This window comes from Salvelinus sp. IW2-2015, unplaced genomic scaffold, assembly GCF_002910315.2.
Source record: "Salvelinus sp. IW2-2015 unplaced genomic scaffold, ASM291031v2 Un_scaffold83, whole genome shotgun sequence".
NCBI lineage: Eukaryota > Metazoa > Chordata > Actinopteri > Salmoniformes > Salmonidae > Salvelinus > Salvelinus sp. IW2-2015.
Genome location: NW_019942514.1, coordinates 3,260,618 through 3,282,158, shown reverse-complemented (window position 1 = coordinate 3,282,158; position 21,541 = coordinate 3,260,618). Strand labels below are relative to the sequence as shown.

The 21,541-nt window shown below is 41.9% G+C and overlaps 1 protein-coding gene across 1 annotated transcript; it reads left to right on the top strand.

Moving 5' to 3' along the window:
• Positions 1 to 388: 388 nt before the first annotated feature.
• Positions 389 to 21,229, top strand: LOC112068090 (zinc finger protein Rlf-like). The gene is made up of 8 exons (XM_024135111.2): positions 389 to 624; positions 12,262 to 12,416; positions 12,660 to 12,741; positions 12,963 to 13,098; positions 13,235 to 13,437; positions 13,696 to 13,832; positions 14,024 to 14,165; positions 14,304 to 21,229. The coding sequence occupies exons 1-8, from the start codon at positions 445 to 447 to the stop codon at positions 18,927 to 18,929; spliced, it is 5,661 nt and encodes a 1,886-aa protein (XP_023990879.1). The 5' UTR covers positions 389 to 444; the 3' UTR covers positions 18,930 to 21,229.
• The last annotated feature ends 312 nt before the right edge of the window (positions 21,230 to 21,541 follow it).

Genomic DNA, 21,541 nt, shown 5'->3' with positions numbered 1-21,541 from the left:
TGTATCACATCCGGCCATGATTGGGAGTCCCATAAGGCGGCGCACAATTGGCCCAGCGTCGTCCGAGTTTGGCCGTCATTGAAAATAAGAATTTATTCTTAACCGACTTGCCTAGTTAAATAAAGGTTGAAATATAGATTTATGTTATCTACCTGTAGTACAGCAGGCTTTGACACGAATATATTCTAATTGTGTAGAATTGCAGCGTCTCTGGGAGTGGACTATTTGGGGTTATTTTTTTCAGCAGTATGTGATTGAACCTGTCTAGAATATATAGTCGTTTACAATAAATTAAATTCCTATGCAAAAAAAATATGGTGGAACAACAGATGAAAGGTATAGTTACCATAATCTTTGGCGCAACCAAATTTCACTACCTGGAGCAGTGGTGAGTGCACGCCGATCACATGACAGGCTGCATACGCGCGGTGGCGGGGAGTGAGGATGGCGGATAGTTATGTTGAACCAGCACCCGACTGGAGTAATCGGCTGTCTAACACTGCCGAGGACGCTTTCGTCGCCATGGAAGGCTTGCTGACTACCTTGAGAGCGCTGGAAGCAACGCTCTGGCAACAAGACATTTCGGAAATATCTTCCACCGAATATTGCGACAACTTCTGCCAGGTAGCTAGAGTGCACGCAAAACTGAAAGGAAAAGGAACGATGTTGGCTGTATGCGCCAATATGGCCTTTAGCTGCTAACTAGCTAGACAATTTACCAGGATAAGCGAACAATCTACATTAATGCACGACTATAAGCAATCAACGCAAAGTATAACACAGCTGTATTACATGCCTCTAATGTGCAAAAGACAACATGCTATCGTCAGTGGTTCTAACTCTAGCCAGCTAGTTAACACGTTGACATGGTTGTTCTACAAGCTTGAGGTACAGTAGCCCAGTGTTGGACTAAAGGAGCCTAACGTTACACCTTAGTCCAAGGACCTTATGTTCTGGAAGCCAAAACAACTAAATAAATGCTCCATCTAAACGTGAAACGGTTATCAATTCCAGTACAGTTCTATAAACATAAATCCCTCTACTTTCATATCACATCAAAAGTATTTCACAAAGGCAAAAGACACTTACTGTACACTGTTTTGATACAGTTGCAGCCTACAGTATTTTTCAGTGAACACGTTTGTTATTTCTGTCTTCCGTTTACATACCTGTGCTAATTAACTATCTAAATTTGTTTTCGGAAACAAACAACCGCTGTTACATTGAAATATGGCCATTTGGGAACCCTAACCCGATAAAGGTCTGTATCAATTTAACCTTTTGTTTACATATGAAAGATAAGGTCCTTAATGTTTCCAAAACCATACGGCAAGCGATGCGTGTTAATGTTCAGGCAGAGAGTTGCGCTCTGAACAATGACTTACACGGAACCCAAACCGGCTACGCGCGTGCGCCATCGTGCATACATTTCCCCCCCCCCCCCCCCCCACCACCAAACGTGATCACAACACGCAGGTTAAAATATCTAAACAAACTCTGAACCAATGACATTAATTTGGGGACAGGTCGAAAAGCATTAAACATGTATGGCAATTTAGCTAGCTTGCTGTTGCTAGCTAATTTGCCCTGGTATATAAACATTAGGTTGTTATTTTACCTGAAATGCACAAGGTCCTCTACTCTGACAATTAATCCACACATAAAAACGGTCAACCGAATCGTTTCTAGTCATCTCTCCTCCTTCCAGGCTTTTTTATGTTTAACTTATATGGTGATTGGCATCTACACTTTCATAGTATTACCACGGCAACAGTTCGTCTTTCAATCACCCATGTGGGTATAACCAATGAGGAGATGGCACGTGGGTACCTGCTTCTATAAACCAATGAGGAATGGGAGAGGCAGGACTTGCAGCGCGATCTGCTTCAGAAATAGGAATTACTTATATTTTAGCCCGTGGCAACGCAGACGCTCGTTGGCGCAATTATTGAATAACATAGATTTCTAAAATGATTTTGCAACGTGTGGTCAGCCTATTATGTGTAATGCATTGGAACTTAGTCATGATCAAGGGCTAGTCAGAGAGGGAGACAGTCAGTGCTCCAGGATGACAATAAGGCTTGCAAAAATATTTTAGTTGCTAAATCCAGTACATACAAACTAGTAGCTAGTTTATCTTGGTGCTCTTTGCAACATTTTAAATGTTTACAGTAAAAGCTGAACTGGGCTGGATGGCATCACGTTTTGTTTATCAGGGCTAGCTGGAAATCAGGCACTTGCTTGCATGCATGTGAATAGGCCTGCAGGGTTGTCACTAGTTACTACAACAGTCAGTCAAAATTGTCTATTGTAAAAATTCATGAAAACAACCATTTGATTGTTAGTCTTAGTTTAAGGTTATTGGTGTGGTTAGGTTAGGTTTAAAATCAGGTTTTAGGAAGATAAATGGTAGAAATAGGCAGGGTTTAGCATAATTATGACCGGCCTTCAGGGCAAGAGTTCTTCATTACTTATCAATTAGCTTTGTCTGACGACTCACCCTGAATGTAATTCTGCTGCTCTATCGATCGCTACATACATTGTCTGAAAATGCCACCCTACATTAGTATTGCATGGTATACTGAAACTTAGGTACTTTTTTTTTCTCATATGTATTACTTTTGGTACTACTTTCAAATGTCTCATGTCGTCTACTGATTGAGAGAGGATCAAGTCTCTCTCAGCGAAGCCGATGTCCCCTTATAGCACAAGAGCACCGTGCCTGCTCCACTTACTCATTGCTAGCTCTAGCCTATCCTGAGAAACCACTGCAATCACTGAGAGTCTGGGCTGCATCACCACTTATGCTGCACAGCAGTTAACACACTTGAATAATGCAACGCGGCATGTAGAAATGTTGAAACTGTTAATTACTGTTCGCAAAACAATGTCCTATACAGACTAGAACACGTTGTACAATGCAAAGAAGATACCAGTAGCTTCCTGCTTTGTGGGTTAACTTTCCTTGCTAGTTTACAGCTAACATCATTTCACTACCCTATTACATTGTTTATGTAAAACGTAACACAAGATATTGGTGATTTCAGAGCTGATTGTCACCAAAAGCTTTATTAATTGACTTCGTCTCCCCCACCTCACATCTCTCCCAGTCAAGATCATATTTGCTCCATCCTGTACTGAATGTGTGTGTGAGTGATATCATTAGTCTTAAAGAGACAGCACACTTTTATAAAAGAGGAGATTGCTTCTTCTATGCAATAGTGTTGATCAGTACAATAAAATAAGTCCCAAAATGGAAGGGAAACGGATCGTTTTTTTAAATCTGTAGCCCTATGAAATCAGCCTAAACAAGCTCAAAAACTCAATCCGTGCACACACTGCATTTACCTATTGGGAATAGGCCTAAGCAACATCTTGATTTACCCAGTTTATCAGTAGATGAGAGATTTACCATTATGATATGTAGTTAGTGGTTAAAAAAATCTGTCAAATTGATTGTATGGTTGTATAATAATAAAAGATCTGTCTGGATCAAGTGCCATTCTGTCACTTTGGCTAATATGCCTTTTTTCGAGTATTGTGATACTAAACCTCGTATCGGTATCAAAGTCAACAATTTGGTATTGTGACAACACTACCCTAGATGTTGTTTGTGTGACTTCAAAATAAGGAGCGTTGTACAAAACAAATGAATCAGCAATTGACTAGTCTTTAACCAATCAGAGTATCAAAATTGATAACGATATCTTGTAGGCCGGCTCTGGCCCAACCCATCAGTTTCTCTGACCAATCAGAACGGTCAGAATGTGTTCGCATTCTAGAAAACGTTGGGGAGGGAGGCAAATCCAGACTCATTGTGGAGAAGAAACGTCAGTTGGCCGGAGCGATGTGTACGGGTAGCCAGGAAATAAATAGCTTTCCTAGCTAGTGCATTTATCGTTATTTAAAAAAAAAAAAAAATTAAGTATATTTTGAAGATCTTTTCAGACTTTATTGAACAGATCGAGAGCGGGGATGACAGTGGAGAAAGAAGGGGCCGGCAGTAGGTCGGATTCGATCCTATTGAGACACTGCATGCAAGTGTGCCGTAGACCAGTTGTTCTCAACTGGTTTTGCCTTGGGACCCAAACTGAACCAGGTTGTCTCAGTAGCGACCCAATATTCACATCGCAAAAAATACTTGCCAAAATACAATCTGGAAAACTATTTTTAATGATCTATTGATAGTAAATGTAGCAATTACAGTGGCAAGAAAAAGTATGTGAACCCTTTGGAATTATCTGGATTTCTGCATAAATTGGTCATATAATTAGAGCTGATCTTCATCTAAGTCACAACAACAGACAAACCCAGTCTGCTTAAACTAATAACACACAAATTAATGTATTTTTCTTGTCTATATTGAATACATAATTTAAACATTCACAGTGTAGGTTGGAAAAAGTATGTGAACCCCTAGGCTAATGATTTCTCCAAAAGCTAATTGGAGTCAGCTAATCTGGAGTACAGTCATTGAGACGAGATTGGAGATGTTGGTTAGAGCTGCCCTGCCCTATAAAAAACACTCACAAAACTTGAGTTTGCTATTCACAAGAAGCATTGCCTGATGTAAACCATGCCTCTAACAGAAGAGATCTCAGAAGACCCAATATTAAGAATTGTTGACTTGCATAAAGCTTGAAAGGGTTACCAAAGTATCTCTTAAAGCCTTGATGTTCATCAGTCCATGGTAAGACAAATTGTCTATACATGGAGAAAGTTCAGCACAGTTGCTACTCTCCCTAGGTTAAAATAATCCTAGAGTGTCAGCTAAAGACTTACAGAAATCTCTGGAACATGCTAACATCTCTGTTGACTAGTCTACTATACGTAAAACACGAAACAAGAATGGTGTTCATGGGAGGACACCACGGAAGAAGCCATTGCTGTCCAAAGTTCGCAAAAGAGCATCTGCATGTTCCACAGCGCTACTGGCAAAATATTCCTTGGACAGATGAAACTACAGTTGAGATGTTTGGAAGGAACACACAACACTGTGTGGAGAAAAAAAGGCACAACACACCAACATCAAAACCTCCCAACTGTAAAGTATGGTGGAGGGAGCATCATGCTTTGGAGCTGCTTTTCTGCCTCAGGGCCTGGACAGCTTGCTATCATCAATGGAAAAATGAATTCCCAAGTTTATCAAGACACTTTGCAGGAGAATGTAAGGATATCTGTCCGCCAATTGAAGCTCAACAGAAGTTGGGTGATGCAACAGGACAATGACCCAAAACACAGAAGTAAATCAACAACAGAATGGCTTCAACAGAAGAAAATATGCCTTCTGGAGTGGCCCAGTCAGAGTCCTGACCTCAACCCGATGATCACAAGAGAGCGATTCACACCAGGCATCCCAAGAATATTGCTGAACTGAAACAGTTTTGGAAAGAGGAATGGTCCAAAATTACTCCTGACTGTTGAGTAGGTCTGATCCGCAACTACAGAAAACGTTTGGTTGAGGTTATTGCTGCCAAAGGAGGGTCAACCAGTTATTAAAACAAGGGTTCACATACTTTTTCCACCCTGCACTGTGAATGTTTACACAGTGTGTTCAATAAAGACATGAAAACGTATAATTCTTTGTGTGTTATTAATTTAAGCAGACTGTGTTTGTCTATTGTTGTGACTTAGATGAAGATCAGGTCAAGTTTTATGACCAATTTATGCAGAAGTCCAGGTAATTCCAAAGGGTTCACATACTTTTTCTTGCCACTGTATATGACAAGGGAACAACATTCCCACCTCTTTCATTGTCAATAATAAAATGTTGCCCCATGTTCTTGATGAAGAATGTTCAACTCACTAGCTTGAAACCACAAAATCCACCAAAATAATGCTGGCAGATTTATTCATTGTAATTTTCAACCTCTCCTTGTCCCAGTCTGTAATCCCCACATGTGTTAAGATAACCACATTCATTCCTGTTCCCAAGAACTCTGACTTCATGCCACAATGACTACCGCCCTGTAGCATGTAGTGCTTTGAGAGGCTGGTTATGGCACACATGAATTCCATCGTCACATATAGATATAGATATAGATAGCGCAATCTCAATTGCACTCCACACTGTCCTCACCAACCTAGATAAGAGGAATACCTATGTGAGAATGTTGTTCTTTGACTACAGCTCAGCGTTCAACACTATTGTCCCTCCAAGCTCGTCACCAAGCTTATGACCCTGGGACTGAACACCTCCATCTGCAACTGGATCCTAGACTTCCTGACGGGCCAACCCCAGGTGGTGATGGTAGGCAACATCACCTCCAACACGCTGAACTTCAACACGGGGCCCCACAGGGGTGTGTGCTTAGTCTGCTCCTGTGACTCCCTGTTTACCCACGACTCCGTGGCCACGCACGACTCAAACGCCATCATCAAGTTTGCAGACGACACGCCGGTGCTAGGCTTGATCACCGGCGACGATGAGACAGCCTACAGGGAGGAGGTCAGTGACTTGAGAGTGTGGGGCCTGAACAACAACCTCTCCCTCAACGTCAGTAAGACCAAGGAGCTGATTGTAAACTACAGGAAAGGGGGAGTGATCACACCCCCATCCACATCAATGGGGCTGCAGTGGAGCGGGTCGAGAGCTTCAAGTTCCTCGGTGTCCAAATCACTAAGAACTTAAAATGCTCCACAGTCATAAAGAAGACACGACAGCACCTTTTCCCCCTCAGGAGGTTGAAAAGGTTTGGCATAGGCCCTCAAATCCTCAGTTCTACAGCTGTACCATTGAGAGCATATTGGCTGGTTGCGTCACCGCTCGGTATGGAAATAGCACCGCCCTCAATCTTATGGCGCTACAGAGGGTGGAGCGCACAGCCCAATACATCACTGATGCCGAGCTCCCTGCCATCCAGGACCTATCATGCGGTGTGAAAGGAAGGCCTGGAAAATGGTTAGACTCTAACCACCCAAGCCATAGACTGTTCTTTCTGCTTCCGCACAGCAAGCGCTACCGGTGCATCAAGTCTGACACCAACAGGCTCCTGAACAGCTTCTATCCCCATGCCATAAGACTGCTAAATAGCTAACGAAATGCCTACACAGACTGAGTTGGCCTCTGTATTTTATTCTTATTGCACACTATGCACCACAGGAGGTTGGTGGTACCTTAATTGGGGAAGACGGGCTCGTGGTAATGGCTGGAGTGGAACTCTGATACTCCAACACGCATACTAACACTCACTCCATCATCTGCTCACACAATGATATGCACATACACTACCGGTCAAAAGTTTTAGAACACCTACTCAAGGGTTTTTCTTTATTTTTACTATTTTCTACATTGTAGAATAATAGTGAAGACATCAAAACTATGAAATAACACATGGAATAATGTAGTAACCAAAAAGTGAAACAAATCTAAATATATTTGAGATTCTTCAAATAGCCACCCTTTGCCTTGATGACAGCTTTGCACACTCGGCATTCTCTCAACCAGCTTCACCTGGAATGCTTTTCCAACAGTATTGAAGGAGTTCCCACATATGCTGAGCACTTGTTGGCTGCTTTTCCTTCACTCTGCAGTCTGACTCATCCCAAACCATCTCAATTTGGTTGAGGTTGGGGGATTGTGGAGGCCAGGATTTCACTCCTCCAACGGTGTTTGCGCTCACAGGATTTTGTGGGAACGTGCCTCCCCGGAGAAAGACACGGATAAGGTGTGTTTGACCCCTGTGATAGTCCACAGATGGTCAGCCATCCAAACAATGTCATAAATCGTGATTGAGTCATCACGCTGGGCCTCGGCGCCTGCAAGTCACCAGTCGCGAGTATCACCTTCTCTCATTCTTCCACGACAGCTGTGAAAACGACCCAACGTTTATGATAAGATTTCAGTTCAGCTTGGATGCATATTTTATGTGGTTGAAATACTATCAATTTTTATGATGCTAATAAAGATAGCACCTCTACAGATGGTATCTAACTGCGCATGCGTCATATAACTCCACTCCTGTTCCCAAGTCAAAATTCAGCTTACATTTGGTGTATCATTTTACTGCAAGAAATGCTAAATTCTGCAGTAGTTAATATTAAGGCTATGTGAGAGGTTATTGACCTACAGTCACTGTTCAGTTTCCATTAAACCCATCTGAATAGTTCCTCTGACGTGCCATAGGCTTATTTTAAGTCCCCGTCTTGTGACTGTCAAATTTGTATTAGAGGTCGACCGATTAATCGGAATGGCCGATGTCAAGTTTTCATAACAATCGGAAATAGGTATTTTTGGACACCGATTTAGACGATTATTATTATTATATATATATATTTTTTTTACACCTTTATTTAACTTGGCAAGTCAGTTAAGAACACATTCTTATTTTCAATGACGGCCTAGGAACGGTGGGTTAACTGCCTTGTTCAGGGGCAGAAAGACAGATTTTTACCTTGTCAGCTCGGGGATTCAATCTTGCAACCTTACGGTTAACTAGTACAACGCTCTAACCACCTGCTTTACATTGCACTCCACGAGGAGCCTGCCTGTTATGCGAATGCAGTAAGAAGCCAAGGTAAGTTGCTAGCTAGCATTAAACTTATCTTATAAAAAACAATCAATCAAATCAATCATAATCACTAGTTAACTACACATGGTTGATGATATTACTAGTTTATCTAACGTGTCCTGCGTTGCATATAATCGATGCGGTGCGCATTCGCGAAACAGGACTATAGTTGCTCCAACGTGTACCTAACCATAAACATCAATGCCTTTCTTAAAATCAATACACAAGTATATATTTTTAAACCTGCATATTTCGTTAATATTGCCTGCTAACATGAATTTCTTTGTCACTTCTTGCAACAGAGTCAGGGTATATGCAGCAGTTTGGGCCGCCTGGCTCGTTGCGAACTGTGTGAAGACTATTTCTTCCTAACAAAGACAGCCAACTTCGCCAAACGGGGGATGATTTAACAAAAGCGCATTTGCGAAACAAGCACAAWRGTTGCACYACTGTACCTAACCATAAACATCAATGCCTTTCTTAAAATCAATACACAGAAYTATATWTTTTTWAACCTGCATATTTAGCTAAAAMAAATCCAGGTTAGCAGGCAATATTAACCAGGTGAAATTGTGTCACTTCTCTTGCGTTCATTGCACGCAAAGTCAGGGTATATGCAACAGTTTGGGCCGCCTGGCTCGTTGCGAACTAATTTGCCAGAATTTTACGTAATTATGAKATAACATTGAAGGTTGTGCAATGTAACAGGAATATTTAGACTTATGGATGCCACCCGTTAGATAAAATACGGAACGGTTCCGTATTTCACTGAAAGAATAAATGTTTTCCCTTTTTCGAGATGATAGTTTCCGGATTCGACCGTATTAATGACCTAAGGCTCGTATTTCTGTGTGTTATTATGTTATAATTAAGTCTATGATTTGATAGAGCAGTCTGACTGAGCGGTGGTAGGCAGCAGCAGGCTCGTAAGCATTCATTCAACAGCACTTTCGTGCGTTTTGCCAGCAGCTCTTCGCAATGCTTCAAGCGTTGCGCTGTTTATGACTTCAAGCCTATCAACTCCCGAGATTAGGCTGGTGTAACCGATGTGAAATGGCTAGCTAGTTAGCGGGGTGCGCGCTAATAGCGTTTCAACATCACTCGCTCTGAGACTTGGGAGTATTGTTCCCCTTGCTCTGCATGGGTAACGCTGCTTCGAGGGTGGCTGTTGTCGATGTGTTCCTGGTTCGAGCCCAGGTAGGAGCGAGGAGAGGGACGGAAGCTATACTGTTACACTGGCAATACAAAAGTGCCTATAAAGACATCCAATAGTCAAAGGATATGAAATACAAATCGTATAGAGAGAAATAGTCCTGTAATTCCTATAATAACTACAACCTAAAACTTCTTATCTGGGAATATTGAAGACTCATGTTAAAAGGAACCACCAGCTTTCATATGTTCTCATGTTCTAAGCAAGGAACTTAAACGTTAGCTTTCTTACATGGCACATATTGCACTTTTACTTTCTTCTCCAACACTTTGTTTTGCATTATTTAAACCAAATTGAACATGTTTCATTATTTATTTGAGGCTAAATTGATTTTATTGATGTATTATATTAAGTTAAAATAAGTGTTCATTCAGTATTGTTGTAATTGTCATTATTACAAACACATTTCAAAAATCGGCCGATTAATCGGTATCGGCTTTTTTGGTCCTTCAATAATCGGTATCGGCGTTGAAAAATCATAATCGGTCGACCTCTAATATGTATAGCACCTCACAATCATCACACACAACATAGCCGACACTGGTACTATCCTCTTTTACCACTTCACCAAATCTTTCCCAAACATTACTTTTATGTCCTTCTCTTTATCTTCATCTCTCCATTTCGCAGCTTTTTGGCTCTATGGATGACAAACCTTATATGCCCGCTCCCAAAAGTAATTGCCGATTACCGTGTAGGCAATTTGGCACGCGTACAGTTAAGCCCTAAAGCTTAGGCTTGCACACTAATGCCACATAGCTTTAAAAAATAAAATAATAATAATAACTGCAGCCTTTAGATATAAATTGCACAATAATTATACCTTTTTTTAAGGTACTGTTTTCTCTTTATTCTACCCGCCACCCACCCGCCCTTCATCCACACAATATTTGCGTTATGAGTCAACCCGCACATCACTACACCCTAGGCATAGCTGCTTTTCGCAATGCTAGTATTTACACACTAGCCTTGCCGGGAATTAGCTTGCAAAAAAAACGTACATTTTTAACTTACTCTGTCGATTGTCTGTAGACTTAGTCCTTATGCAGGGGGGAATTTGAGAAAAAATACAGAACGTATAATTAAACAGAATTTCCAAATGTCGGTCTGTAGACTAGGTCAGTTCCTCTCTGCTTACCTCATGTGAAAATAGAGGTCTCCCACAATTTCTAGCTTTTTTTGTACAGGAATGGCACCCATGCTGGACTTTTATTTTGACATGAGGTAAGTGGAGAGGAACTGGGTCTACAACACACCCACCCTTTTTCTCAATTTCCTCCCTGCATAACGACCAACCCTATGGACAATCGGCAGAGTAAATATCTAAGTATGGCTTCCGGTGGACAATTCTGTTTTTTTGCAGGCTAGGCCTAATTCCTAGCAACGCTAGTGTGTAAATGCTAGCATTGCTAAAAGCAGCTACCTTGGCCACAGCTAGTGCATTTATTAGCTAAACGTTATTTATTACAACTCGCTAGCTACAGCCGGTCTTGTTTCAAAATCGAGTTGCTGTAACAAGCTAATTTGACCCTATCACACTCTACAAAAACATGCCTTCTAGCTAGTTGATGTGGTTCAACCACATTTTTTTAACACTAACATAATAAAGCAAAGTTGATGTGTACATTTGTGTTAAATGCCATACGCAAGTATACATAATCAAAGATGATCTATTATATAGATTTACATTTGCACACACTGTATATAGATGATCTGTTATAGATCTACATTTATACACACTATATAGATTTTCCTATTGTGTTATTGACTGTACATTTGTTTATCCCATGTGTAACTCTTGTGTTGTTTGTGTCGCACTGCTTTGCTTTATCTTGGCCAGGTCGCAGTTGTAAATGAGAACTTGTTCTCAACTGGCCTACCTGGTTAAATAAAGGTGAAAAAAAGATATACAGTGGGGAGAACAAGTATTTGATACACTGCCGATTTTGCAGGTTTTCCTACTTACAAAGCATGTAGAGGTCTGTCATTTTTGTCATAGGTACACTTCAACTGTGAGAGAAGGAATCTAAAACAAAAATCCAGAAAATCACATTATATGATTTTTAAGTAATTAATTTGCATTTTATTGCATGACATAAGTATTTGATCACCTACCAACCAGTAAGAATTCCGGCTCTCACAGACCTGTTAGTTTTTCCACAAGTGTTCACCCAAAATGCTTATCGCTGTATTGTCGCGATTTTGGTTAATCCTCTTTGCCTCGCCTCTTCCTCTCTGACATAATTCGGAAATTAAGACTGTTTTTTGTTTTCTACATAAATTGTAGTATCAGAGTTTGCTATGCTGTTTCCTCTATTTTGGCAAGATTGTGAGACCATTGTAACAAAAAAGATAACCCTAAACTGGGTTCAGTATGGCTGCTGAACCATTAATTGGAAGGTAATTGGGTGTTAAAGCTAGCTGTTGCTGTTGGCTAAGTCGTTATGTTGATTTTCTTATAACTAACCCAGCTGCCTGTTTGTCATTGGAAGTGTTTTATTTATTTTTTACCTCTTTCCTCCATGACTGTCTTTGCAGGCACTGATGCACTATGCTGGGAGCAGGAATTCTGTGGAGCATGGTCTTCCCCTTCTGGAGGTCTACTGCCTGTCCATCAACTGCTTTGCTGCTGCAAGGCCACACCTCACCGCAGACTCTGATAATGTGGCCCTCGTGTTAAAGAGACTAGCATTGTGAGTCAACTCAAAGAGTAATAATGTGTTTGAAACTGTTATGGTTGTACCAACATCATTTTTTTTTGAAAACCTGAGCAGTACCACCACACTTTCTGCTGTGTGCTGCAATACATCGCCTTTTTTTAGACATGTCTTCTTAATTTTTTTGAATGTTGAATGTTAGAAATCGATAACATTGTGTCATGAAGTTTCACAAGTTGTCACTTGTCCCTCATTGTGTCTTTGTTATTTTGCTTTCAGGAGCTGTTTTGAACTGTTGCTATCTGTGCCTGAAAATGAAATCCCTTATGAGGCCTGGGTTCAATTTTACCGTTCTGTTCAGGTAAAGGATGGGGTCTGTTTGATAAAAAGTAAATGTGTTGAGAAAGCATGAGAGCACATTAGCAGGGGAATTGAGAGAAGTGGAGGAAGTGATTTTATATCCAATCCAATTCTTGATATGAGGGCTGTCCCTCATTAACAACTTTACCATGCCATCTCTTACCTTAAGGGACATTTGTGGCCCAAACCCTTTCTTTGTGTGTGTTCTCACGGGTTTTGCAGGTGGCCCATGATGCCTTGTTGGAGTATGGGAGCACAGACCTGCAAGCCTTGCTCCAGATCACAGGAGAGGGGGGAGCGTGGAGTAACCCTGTCCTAAGCGCCCTTCTCACCGGTCGCCCCACAAACATAGAGGAAGGTCAGTATCACCACCTTACTGCATTGACATGGTAATGATGCACAAAGAAGCAGCAGTGACTAATAAGGCGAATCTTGTGATTTTGAAGTATTGGTATTAGTCATCCAGCTACTGCTGCTCTGTCCTTCTCCTTCAGTTGAGGCGTACATCGCCTTGGAGGGGGAGGGCTTCATGGAGATGCGGGTCAAACACCTGGAGAAAGTGGGGGAGGTGGCGAAGGCTGTTGTGCTGGCTAAGTCCTGTGCCGAATGCCACCTTGTCTCCAACCAAACCACCTTCCGGCAGACCTACGTCTCTCTCCTCTGCCACCTGCTGCCCGGGGAGGAGGCCATCATGGAGGTCTGTCAGTGTGTTGTTGTGAGAACAGCATCATTTGTCTTTTAGCTCAGCTCAGTTCTGTTATTTATACTGCTATTTAAATAGCGTTCAGAGAAAGCTGTTATGAAAGAAAATGTGATGGCATAGTGAATCTGACAGTTGTGTGTTGGGCAATCTTCACAAGTAGAGTATGAACTCATTCGCCCTTGAGATGTAAGTGATATGGTCCACAAAACTGTAGTTCTTTGCATGATTTGGCCTTTATTATTTATCCCACAGATATCTAGACTGGACTGTAAGGATGTGCTGGATATTACATGCAGTTTGGAGACAGAGGGGGAGGAAAACACAGCCTTCATCCTGTGTACCACCTTCCTAACTCAACAGCTGCAGCAACAAAGCCTGTACTGCTCCTGGTGTGTTTTTAGTAGTCAATGTCAAATCTTGGGAAGCATATGGATAAATTGAAGTGAATGTATGTTATGCACATGAATGATCTTATTTGCAGAGGGACCCTGAATAATCTTTTATTCCAATTTTAGTTCTGGGCTGATATGTAGTTTTGGGGTCTTTCTCATGTATATTTCTCTATGCGGTTCATTTTTAGGGAGCTCACACTGTTGTGGAGTAAGCTGCAGAGAAGGATTGACCCATCTTTGGAATCACTGCTGGAGCGTTGCCTGCAGCTAGGTGCCATTGCTAAGACCGTTTACCATCTGCTCTTCCTTGTGCACGTCATTCGGACAGAGGTAGAAAAATACCGCTTTTTCTCCCTCTGATTTTGCAATAAATTGTTAAGCAGTTTTGAATAGTTATTTTAGTGAAATATTCGTTTTGAAAAGAAATCTACATTTGTAGGCCACTGATTTCCCCCATTTCTTCTACAGGCAGAGGTGCTAGGTCTAGCTTCGTCTGTGGAGTTATGTGTTAAAGCACTACAGCTCCCAGACCAAGAGGACACAGAGACAAGGATTTCTGTGTGCAAGACTGTAGCCTGCCTCCTACCAGACGATCTTGAGGTGTTGCGTGCTTGCCAGCTGACAGAGTTTCTTTTAGGCCTCTCTCATGTGGCCTTCAGCTCCCTTGAAGAGCTCTCTCTGCGGACCGATCAGAAGTATGACCAGGAAAATGCCATCATCCCCAACTCTCTGCGGTGTGAACTGCTCCTGGCACTTAAAGCCCACTGGCCTTTCGACCCTGAGTTCTGGGACTGGAAAACACTCAAGCATCAGTGCATCAGGCTGCTGGGGCTTGAGCCAGAGGAAGATGAGGATGAGGGGGGGCAGGAGATTAGTCTTGGGCAGGATGTAAAGGAGGAGGTGGAGAGGGGGTTTGTTGATATGCCAAGAGAATACTTAAATGGGACAATTGTTGGCATTGATGGTCATAATAAAGATGAGGGAAATGAGAGGGACAGTAAACCACTTTTGAAGCCAGATGCTGAACAGGGCTCACTTCAGAAGAAATACAAGTTCTTCTGCAAGATTTGTAAGAAAAGTGTTACTGAAACGCGAATCCTTCTTCACTCTAAGAGGCATGAAAAAAACGGTGTTTTCACCTGCCCTGTCTGCCTGAAGACGTTTAAGAGCAGAAAATATTTTATCCCACATACTAAACTACACATTCGAATGCTACCCAGAAGCACTCGGCAAAAGAAAAAGGACAAAAAGAGGATTGATTGGGATAAAGAAATGGAGGAGGATGACTTGGAGACTGTTGAGATTGCTCTTGATCCATCCTTAATGCTGTACTACCAATCCACACGTGATCCTGATGTTTTGGAGCACATTTTAGAACGAGCTTCATCTGCCCCCAGGAACCCTGGACATGAAGATAACGTCACATTTGATTACATTAACTTTCATTTTGAATTGCGGAATCATGACATATATACATGCCCTGCCACTCACTGTACAAAGACTTTTAAGCATTCCAAGTACTTGGGTGTGCATTTAAAATCAGAACACCACGTCGGGGACCAGAACGTGAAACATTATTTTGAAATGAAAGACCGTAGGGAAAAGTGCACTTACTGCCGGCGCCACTTCATGTCTGCCTATCACCACCGAAGACATCAGCGTTTGCACTACGGTGACTTGCCTTACATTTGTATGGTCACAGGTTGTGGTGCTCGTTTCAGCACCTCCAATAAGCTTGTTGCACATAAGCATAGCCATGGCAATCAACTTAGCTACCAGTGTGAGCTCAAAGGATGTAGTCTTTCTTTCTCTGACTTGGGGCAGGTATACCACCATGAAGCACAGCACTTTCGTGATGCTGCATACAGCTGCACAAGCCTTGAATGCAAAAAGTTCTACTTTTCTAAAAAAGAATTCAGCAGGCATTTAGCCACACACGGCATTACCTTCTCCGAGGAAGACTTTGAGGCACAGAGGAAGGCCAAAATAAAACATCTTGATTCCATAACTGAGGACATAGCCAGCCCCAAAAAGTATTGTGAAACAAAGACTGTACTGGAGGAGGTAGTCAGTGGGGGAAACGATGCTACTTCCTATACATGCAGTGCGTCACATGTGTCGAGCTGCAAGGAGCCCAAAGGCACAATGACATCGGTTGCTGTGTGCTTTGATGGAAAAAAGTTCACTTGTGGTTTTGAGAGGTGTGGATTGACCTTCTCCAAAGCCAGAGATGTTCGCAAGCACCTGAGGTGTATTCATCGAGAGCATTTCAAGGCAGAGAATAAGGAACTCAATCTTGACAAAGGAAAGGGCTTGAAATCTAAAGGTCTAAAGGTCAAAACAGAGCAGGACAATGATGACCAGAATGAACATGCAGCTTGTCTGCTAATGAAGGGATCAAGCCAGGGAAATGCTTGCCCTTCCCTTATTAAGAACACCACAACATCTCCATCATGCCTTGCCAATGATAATGACCATTTGAGAGAGATTTTGATTGGGCTTAGCCAGCTTAGTCTGACTCCCTCCAACTCTACAAATGGATTTAGTGAGCCCTTCCACCCAATGTCAGGGTCCACCACATTAAATATATCCTGCCATCAGGGTGTTGGCACCAGGTCCCCAGTTGTGTTATTGCAAAAGAGAGATCCACCCGCTGTTGGTGAGAGGAGGAAATTGACATCAAACGTTGAACCATCAGTAGCCCACAGTCTACCCTCAGAGCAACACTTAGAGTCAGACCAGATCAGCCCTTATGTTTTGCAAGCTTCTACTAAACCATACTTATGTGAGCATAATGGCTGCAATTTTAGATGTGTGATTAGCACTACCCTAAGGCGCCACTACATGAACAAGCATCATTTCTCAGAGGAGAAGGTGAAAGGAATGAAGATCCTCAAGTCACTGACATTTAAGTGCCACCTCTGCTTCAAATGCCATAGAGAGAAGACAGACTTGAGGGTTCATTATCTTCAGACTCATAGACTTAGCGAGGCAGTTGTGGAGAAAATGAGCTGGTCTAAAAAGTGGGTTCAGGGTAAACCCCCAGAACCCACCAAGCCCACAGTCTCCCTCATACAAAAGTCTCAGACCCTCACCTGGCAACACCCTTCCTGGCAGCAGAAGTACCAAAAAAAGAAAATAATGTGGAGGCGACAAAACATTGTACAATTTGCTAAGTCTGGAGACAAGAGTAAGAAATGGAGTCACGCTCCATCTTCTGTGCAGGATCACTTTGAAGAGGAAAGTGAGGATGGAGATATGCAAAGGGGCAGGGGCAGCATTTATATGTGCAAGCACAAGGACTGTGGGATGCTTTTCTGTCACACCTACAGTCTTTATCGCCACAAGAAGAAGCATCATTCACAGGTGATGGGACATCCTTCCATGCTTTCAGAAGACCCAGCTTTACAGAAGTTTAGGTGCAGCTACGCCAACTGTAATGCCTCTTACCTCCTGAACAGTAGCTTGGTGCGTCACTTGGAGAGTGAGCATCCTTACCAGGTGAACCGTAGCCTAAAGCATCACAGAAAGAGTTATCCTTACCAGGCGACCATGTACTGCAAGTATGAGGGCTGTACACAAGTGTTCACCCAAAGCAGTAGTCTGAAAAAACATGTACTCTCTAGCCACCTCAATTACTATGATTCACTTGTATTGCGTCTCCAGAATACTCACGACACTTCAGTCACTGGTTGCCAAAAAAAGTTTATCTTCCCATCCTCTACGCCACAAAAAGATGCAACCAAACTACCTCTCAGGCAATCTCTGAGACGCTGCCCAAAGTCTCCCGAAGATGTTAAGGCTGAAGAAACTAGTGAAGAGCATGATGAAGATGATGGTGAGATGTTGAATGTTGACCAAAGTATTGTAGAGTCCAAATCAAAACACAAGTTTGAAGATATGGTCTTCCGTTCCCATGAGGAGGCCTTGCAGATGTGCCAAGATCGCTGTCAACGTGAAGCGTATCCATGCATGGTGCAGGGTTGTGATTCTGTAGTCAAATTGATACGTAGTATGCGACGTCACTATTTGAATTGCCACAAATTGACCAATCGGGCTTTTAAATTGAATGAGGATAAGCTTGTGTTTAGTGCAGAGCAACTGGAGGAGCTGATACAGAGGAATACTGTATTATCTGTGTGGCCTGATATGACGAGGGCACCTAACGGAGTTCTGAAGATGGAGTATCAAGCAGAGCCAGAGAACCCTGGTGGTCCATCTGTGCCTATGAGTCTGCACTCCATCAAAGCAGAAACACTTGATGACTATGACCCACTGGGGTTCAAAGAGGAGCCACCCGCTGAGAGGAATGTTTTGGTCGGTGCAGATGACTTGCTTTATGGAGAACCTTGTGGGCACACGGAGGACTCTGCTACTCAGAACAGCCACAGCCAAGAGGCGAGGCCAAGGCGAAGATCCTCAAACCCACCCGCTCTTGATCTCTCTCCCCCATCCTCCCTCAGATTCAGTGTTGATGAGAGCTTCTTGGACAGTTCAGGGAAAGATGGTGGCAAACCAACAAACATTTCTGTGCCCTTGCCCTCCCCTCAAGCCCGCCAGCCACTTAAACGTAAGAACGAGCTCCCTGAGCACCCTCCCATTTCAAAGGACCCCTTGCCTCAAAGCCCCCCCCCTCGCACATTTGACCTGGCTACTTACAAACCTATGGGATTCGAGTCATCTTTCCTGAAGTTCATACAGGAGAACTCCAAGGATAAGGATGCTGAGAGGCCCCGGGCTTCACACTGCAACAACCCCAGGCCTGATCCACCTGTGGTGTCAGCTCGGTGGTGGGATTCCTACAGACGTAGCTGTTCTGTGAAGGAGAACAGCCAGGTGGGAATCACTACTACCTGTAGCAGGCGGGCTCATTCTTCCCCACTTAAGCCTCTTCCCAGGACAGGGGAATACACATCAGTCCAGAACTTACACATCATCTTAGAAAAGGCTCTTACAGGTTGTGGTGACCTAGCCATTAAGCAGCTGCAGCACCTAAGGCCTGTAGTGGTTCTTGAGAGACCAAGGTTTTTCACTGCCTTGCTTGACCTCTTCCCCACAAAAACGAATGATAAGCTACTTCTCGAAGGTTTGTAGAACTGAGCACTTTTGTGTCCAATATAAAGACTCTCAGTGTTTTTTTCTAATGTTATTACTACTCTGATATTATCAGTATCTTTTAAGTTGCCAAACTGAGCAGCTCAAGTTTCTTAATTTACCTACATGTTTCAACCTGTGCAAAATGGCCCCCTGAATAAAAAAAACCCTCTTCAGTCTTTGTATTACATTTCTGTCAGATGATGAACATTTCAATGTAGATACAGTGGCAAGAAAAAGTATGTGAACCCTTTGGAATTACCTGAATTTAAAATTGTTTAAACGAATAACACACAATATTGTATTTTTCTTGTCTATATTGAATACTTCATTTAAACATTCACAGCGTAGGTTGGAAAAAGTATGTGAACCCCTAGGCTAATGACTTATCCAAAAGCTAATTGGAGTCAGGAGTCAGCTAACCTGGAGTTCAATCAATGAGACGAGATTATGGATTTTGGTTAGAGCTGCCTTGCCCTATAAAAAACACTCACAAAATTTGAGTTTGCTATTCACAAGAAGCATTGCCTGATGTAAACCATGCCTCTAACAGAAGAGATCTCAGAAGACCCAATATTAAGAATTGTTGACTTGCATAAAGCTTGAAAGGGTTACCAAAGTATCTCTTAAAGCCTTGATGTTCATCAGTCCATGGTAAGACAAATTGTCTATAAATGGAAAAAGTTCAGCACTGTTGCTACTCTCCCTAGGTTAAGAAGAATCCTAGAGTGTCAGCTAAAGACTTACAGAAATCTCTGGAACATGCTAACATCTCTGTTGATGAGTCTAAGATATGTTAAACACTAAACAAGAATGGTGTTCATGGGAGGACACCACAGAAGGAGCCACTGCTGTCCAAAAAAAACGTTGCTGCACGTCTGAAGTTCGCAAAAGTGCACCTGGATGTTCCACATCTCTACTGGCAAAATATTCCTTGGACGGATGAAACTACAGTTGAGTTGTTTGGAAGGAACACACAACACTGTGGAGAAAAAAAGGCACAGAACACCAACATCAAAACCTCATCCCAACTGTAAAGTATGGTGGAGGGAGCATCATGGTTTGGGGCTTCTTTGCTGCCTCAGGGCCTGGACAGCTTATTATCATCGACAGAAAAATGAATTCCCAAGTGTATTGAGACATTTTGCAGGAGAATGTTAGGCTATCGGTCCGCCAATTGAAGCTCAACAGAAGTTGGGTGATGCAACAGGACAACGACCCAAAACACAGAAGTAAATCAACAACAGAATGGCGTCAACAGAAGAAAATACGCCTTCTGGAGTGGCCCAGTCAGAGTCCTGACCTCAACCCGATTGAGATTCTGTGGCATGACCTCAAGAGAGCAGTTCACACCAGACATCCCAAGAATGGGATGGTCCAAAATTCCTCCTGACTGTTTTGTAGGTCTGATCCGCAACTACAAAGACCGTTTGGTTGAGGTTATTGCTGCCAAAGGATGGTCAACCAGTTATTAAATCTAAGGGTTCACATACTTTTCCCACCCTGCACTGTGAATGTTTACACGGTGTGTTCAATAAAGACATGAAAATGTATAATTGTTAGTGTGTTATTAGTTTAAGCAGACTTTGTCTATTGTTGTGACCTAGCTGAAGATCAGATCAAATTTTATGACCAATTTATGCAGAAGTCCAGGTATTTCCAAAGGGTTCACATACTTTTTCTTGCCACTGTATGTATCTTCTCACTACATTATTAACTTTTATAAAACACTTTCAAATATTCAGAAGAACAATGTAGCTCATTTGCCCATATTCTAATGCTATGAATTTGTCTGAATATAGCTTTCATGGGACAGAATCATCTTATTTGCCATTTTTGTTCCCTCTGAGTATCAAGACACCATTTCTTCAATACAGTAGGCAGACATGTAATGCTTTCTAAGAATAAAAAATGTTTGAATAGGCCCTTTCAAAAATATGAAATTGAATTGTGTATCTTTACCTTATTATTCCTTACATTGATTAGCCTGTAATCTCTTCAGGAAACTAATCTGTATTTCTTATGAAAGTGACATAGATGGTGAAAATATAGCCATTTTACTTTAGCTCTTGTTTGCTCCACCCCCCAGGATGTCAGAATGTCATGTTCCCATTTTCTAAATGTCCATAAAACCTCACATTCAGAATTAGTTGTAGTGTGCACTACAGTAACACAGTATTGCCATTGTATACAGGAAGATACCAGTCAAATATCAATGGATGATTCTTATTTAAAAAGTATGACCTATTTATTTAGCCTGCTAACACTTTACATTGAAAGTATATAAAAAATGTTTTATAGAGGCATAAATACTATATAAACTGTTAATTATTCTAATAGTTTGTTGTGCTTTATGCAAAGGCAATAACGTTAGTGCAGTCATACTTTCTTGCCAAATTATATCACATTTTCCAACAATGTCTAACTGTTTATTTCAGATTTATACATTTGAAACTTATAAATTGCTTAATATAAGGAGTAAGACCGGTGTATAAAAATATTGATAAGTTACATTCTTCAAAAGCGATGAATACATTTATTAGTTGATTATACGGAAAGTCATAGACTGGTTTCACTAGGGTTGGGAAAATGTCTGATTTGGAAAATGGGGA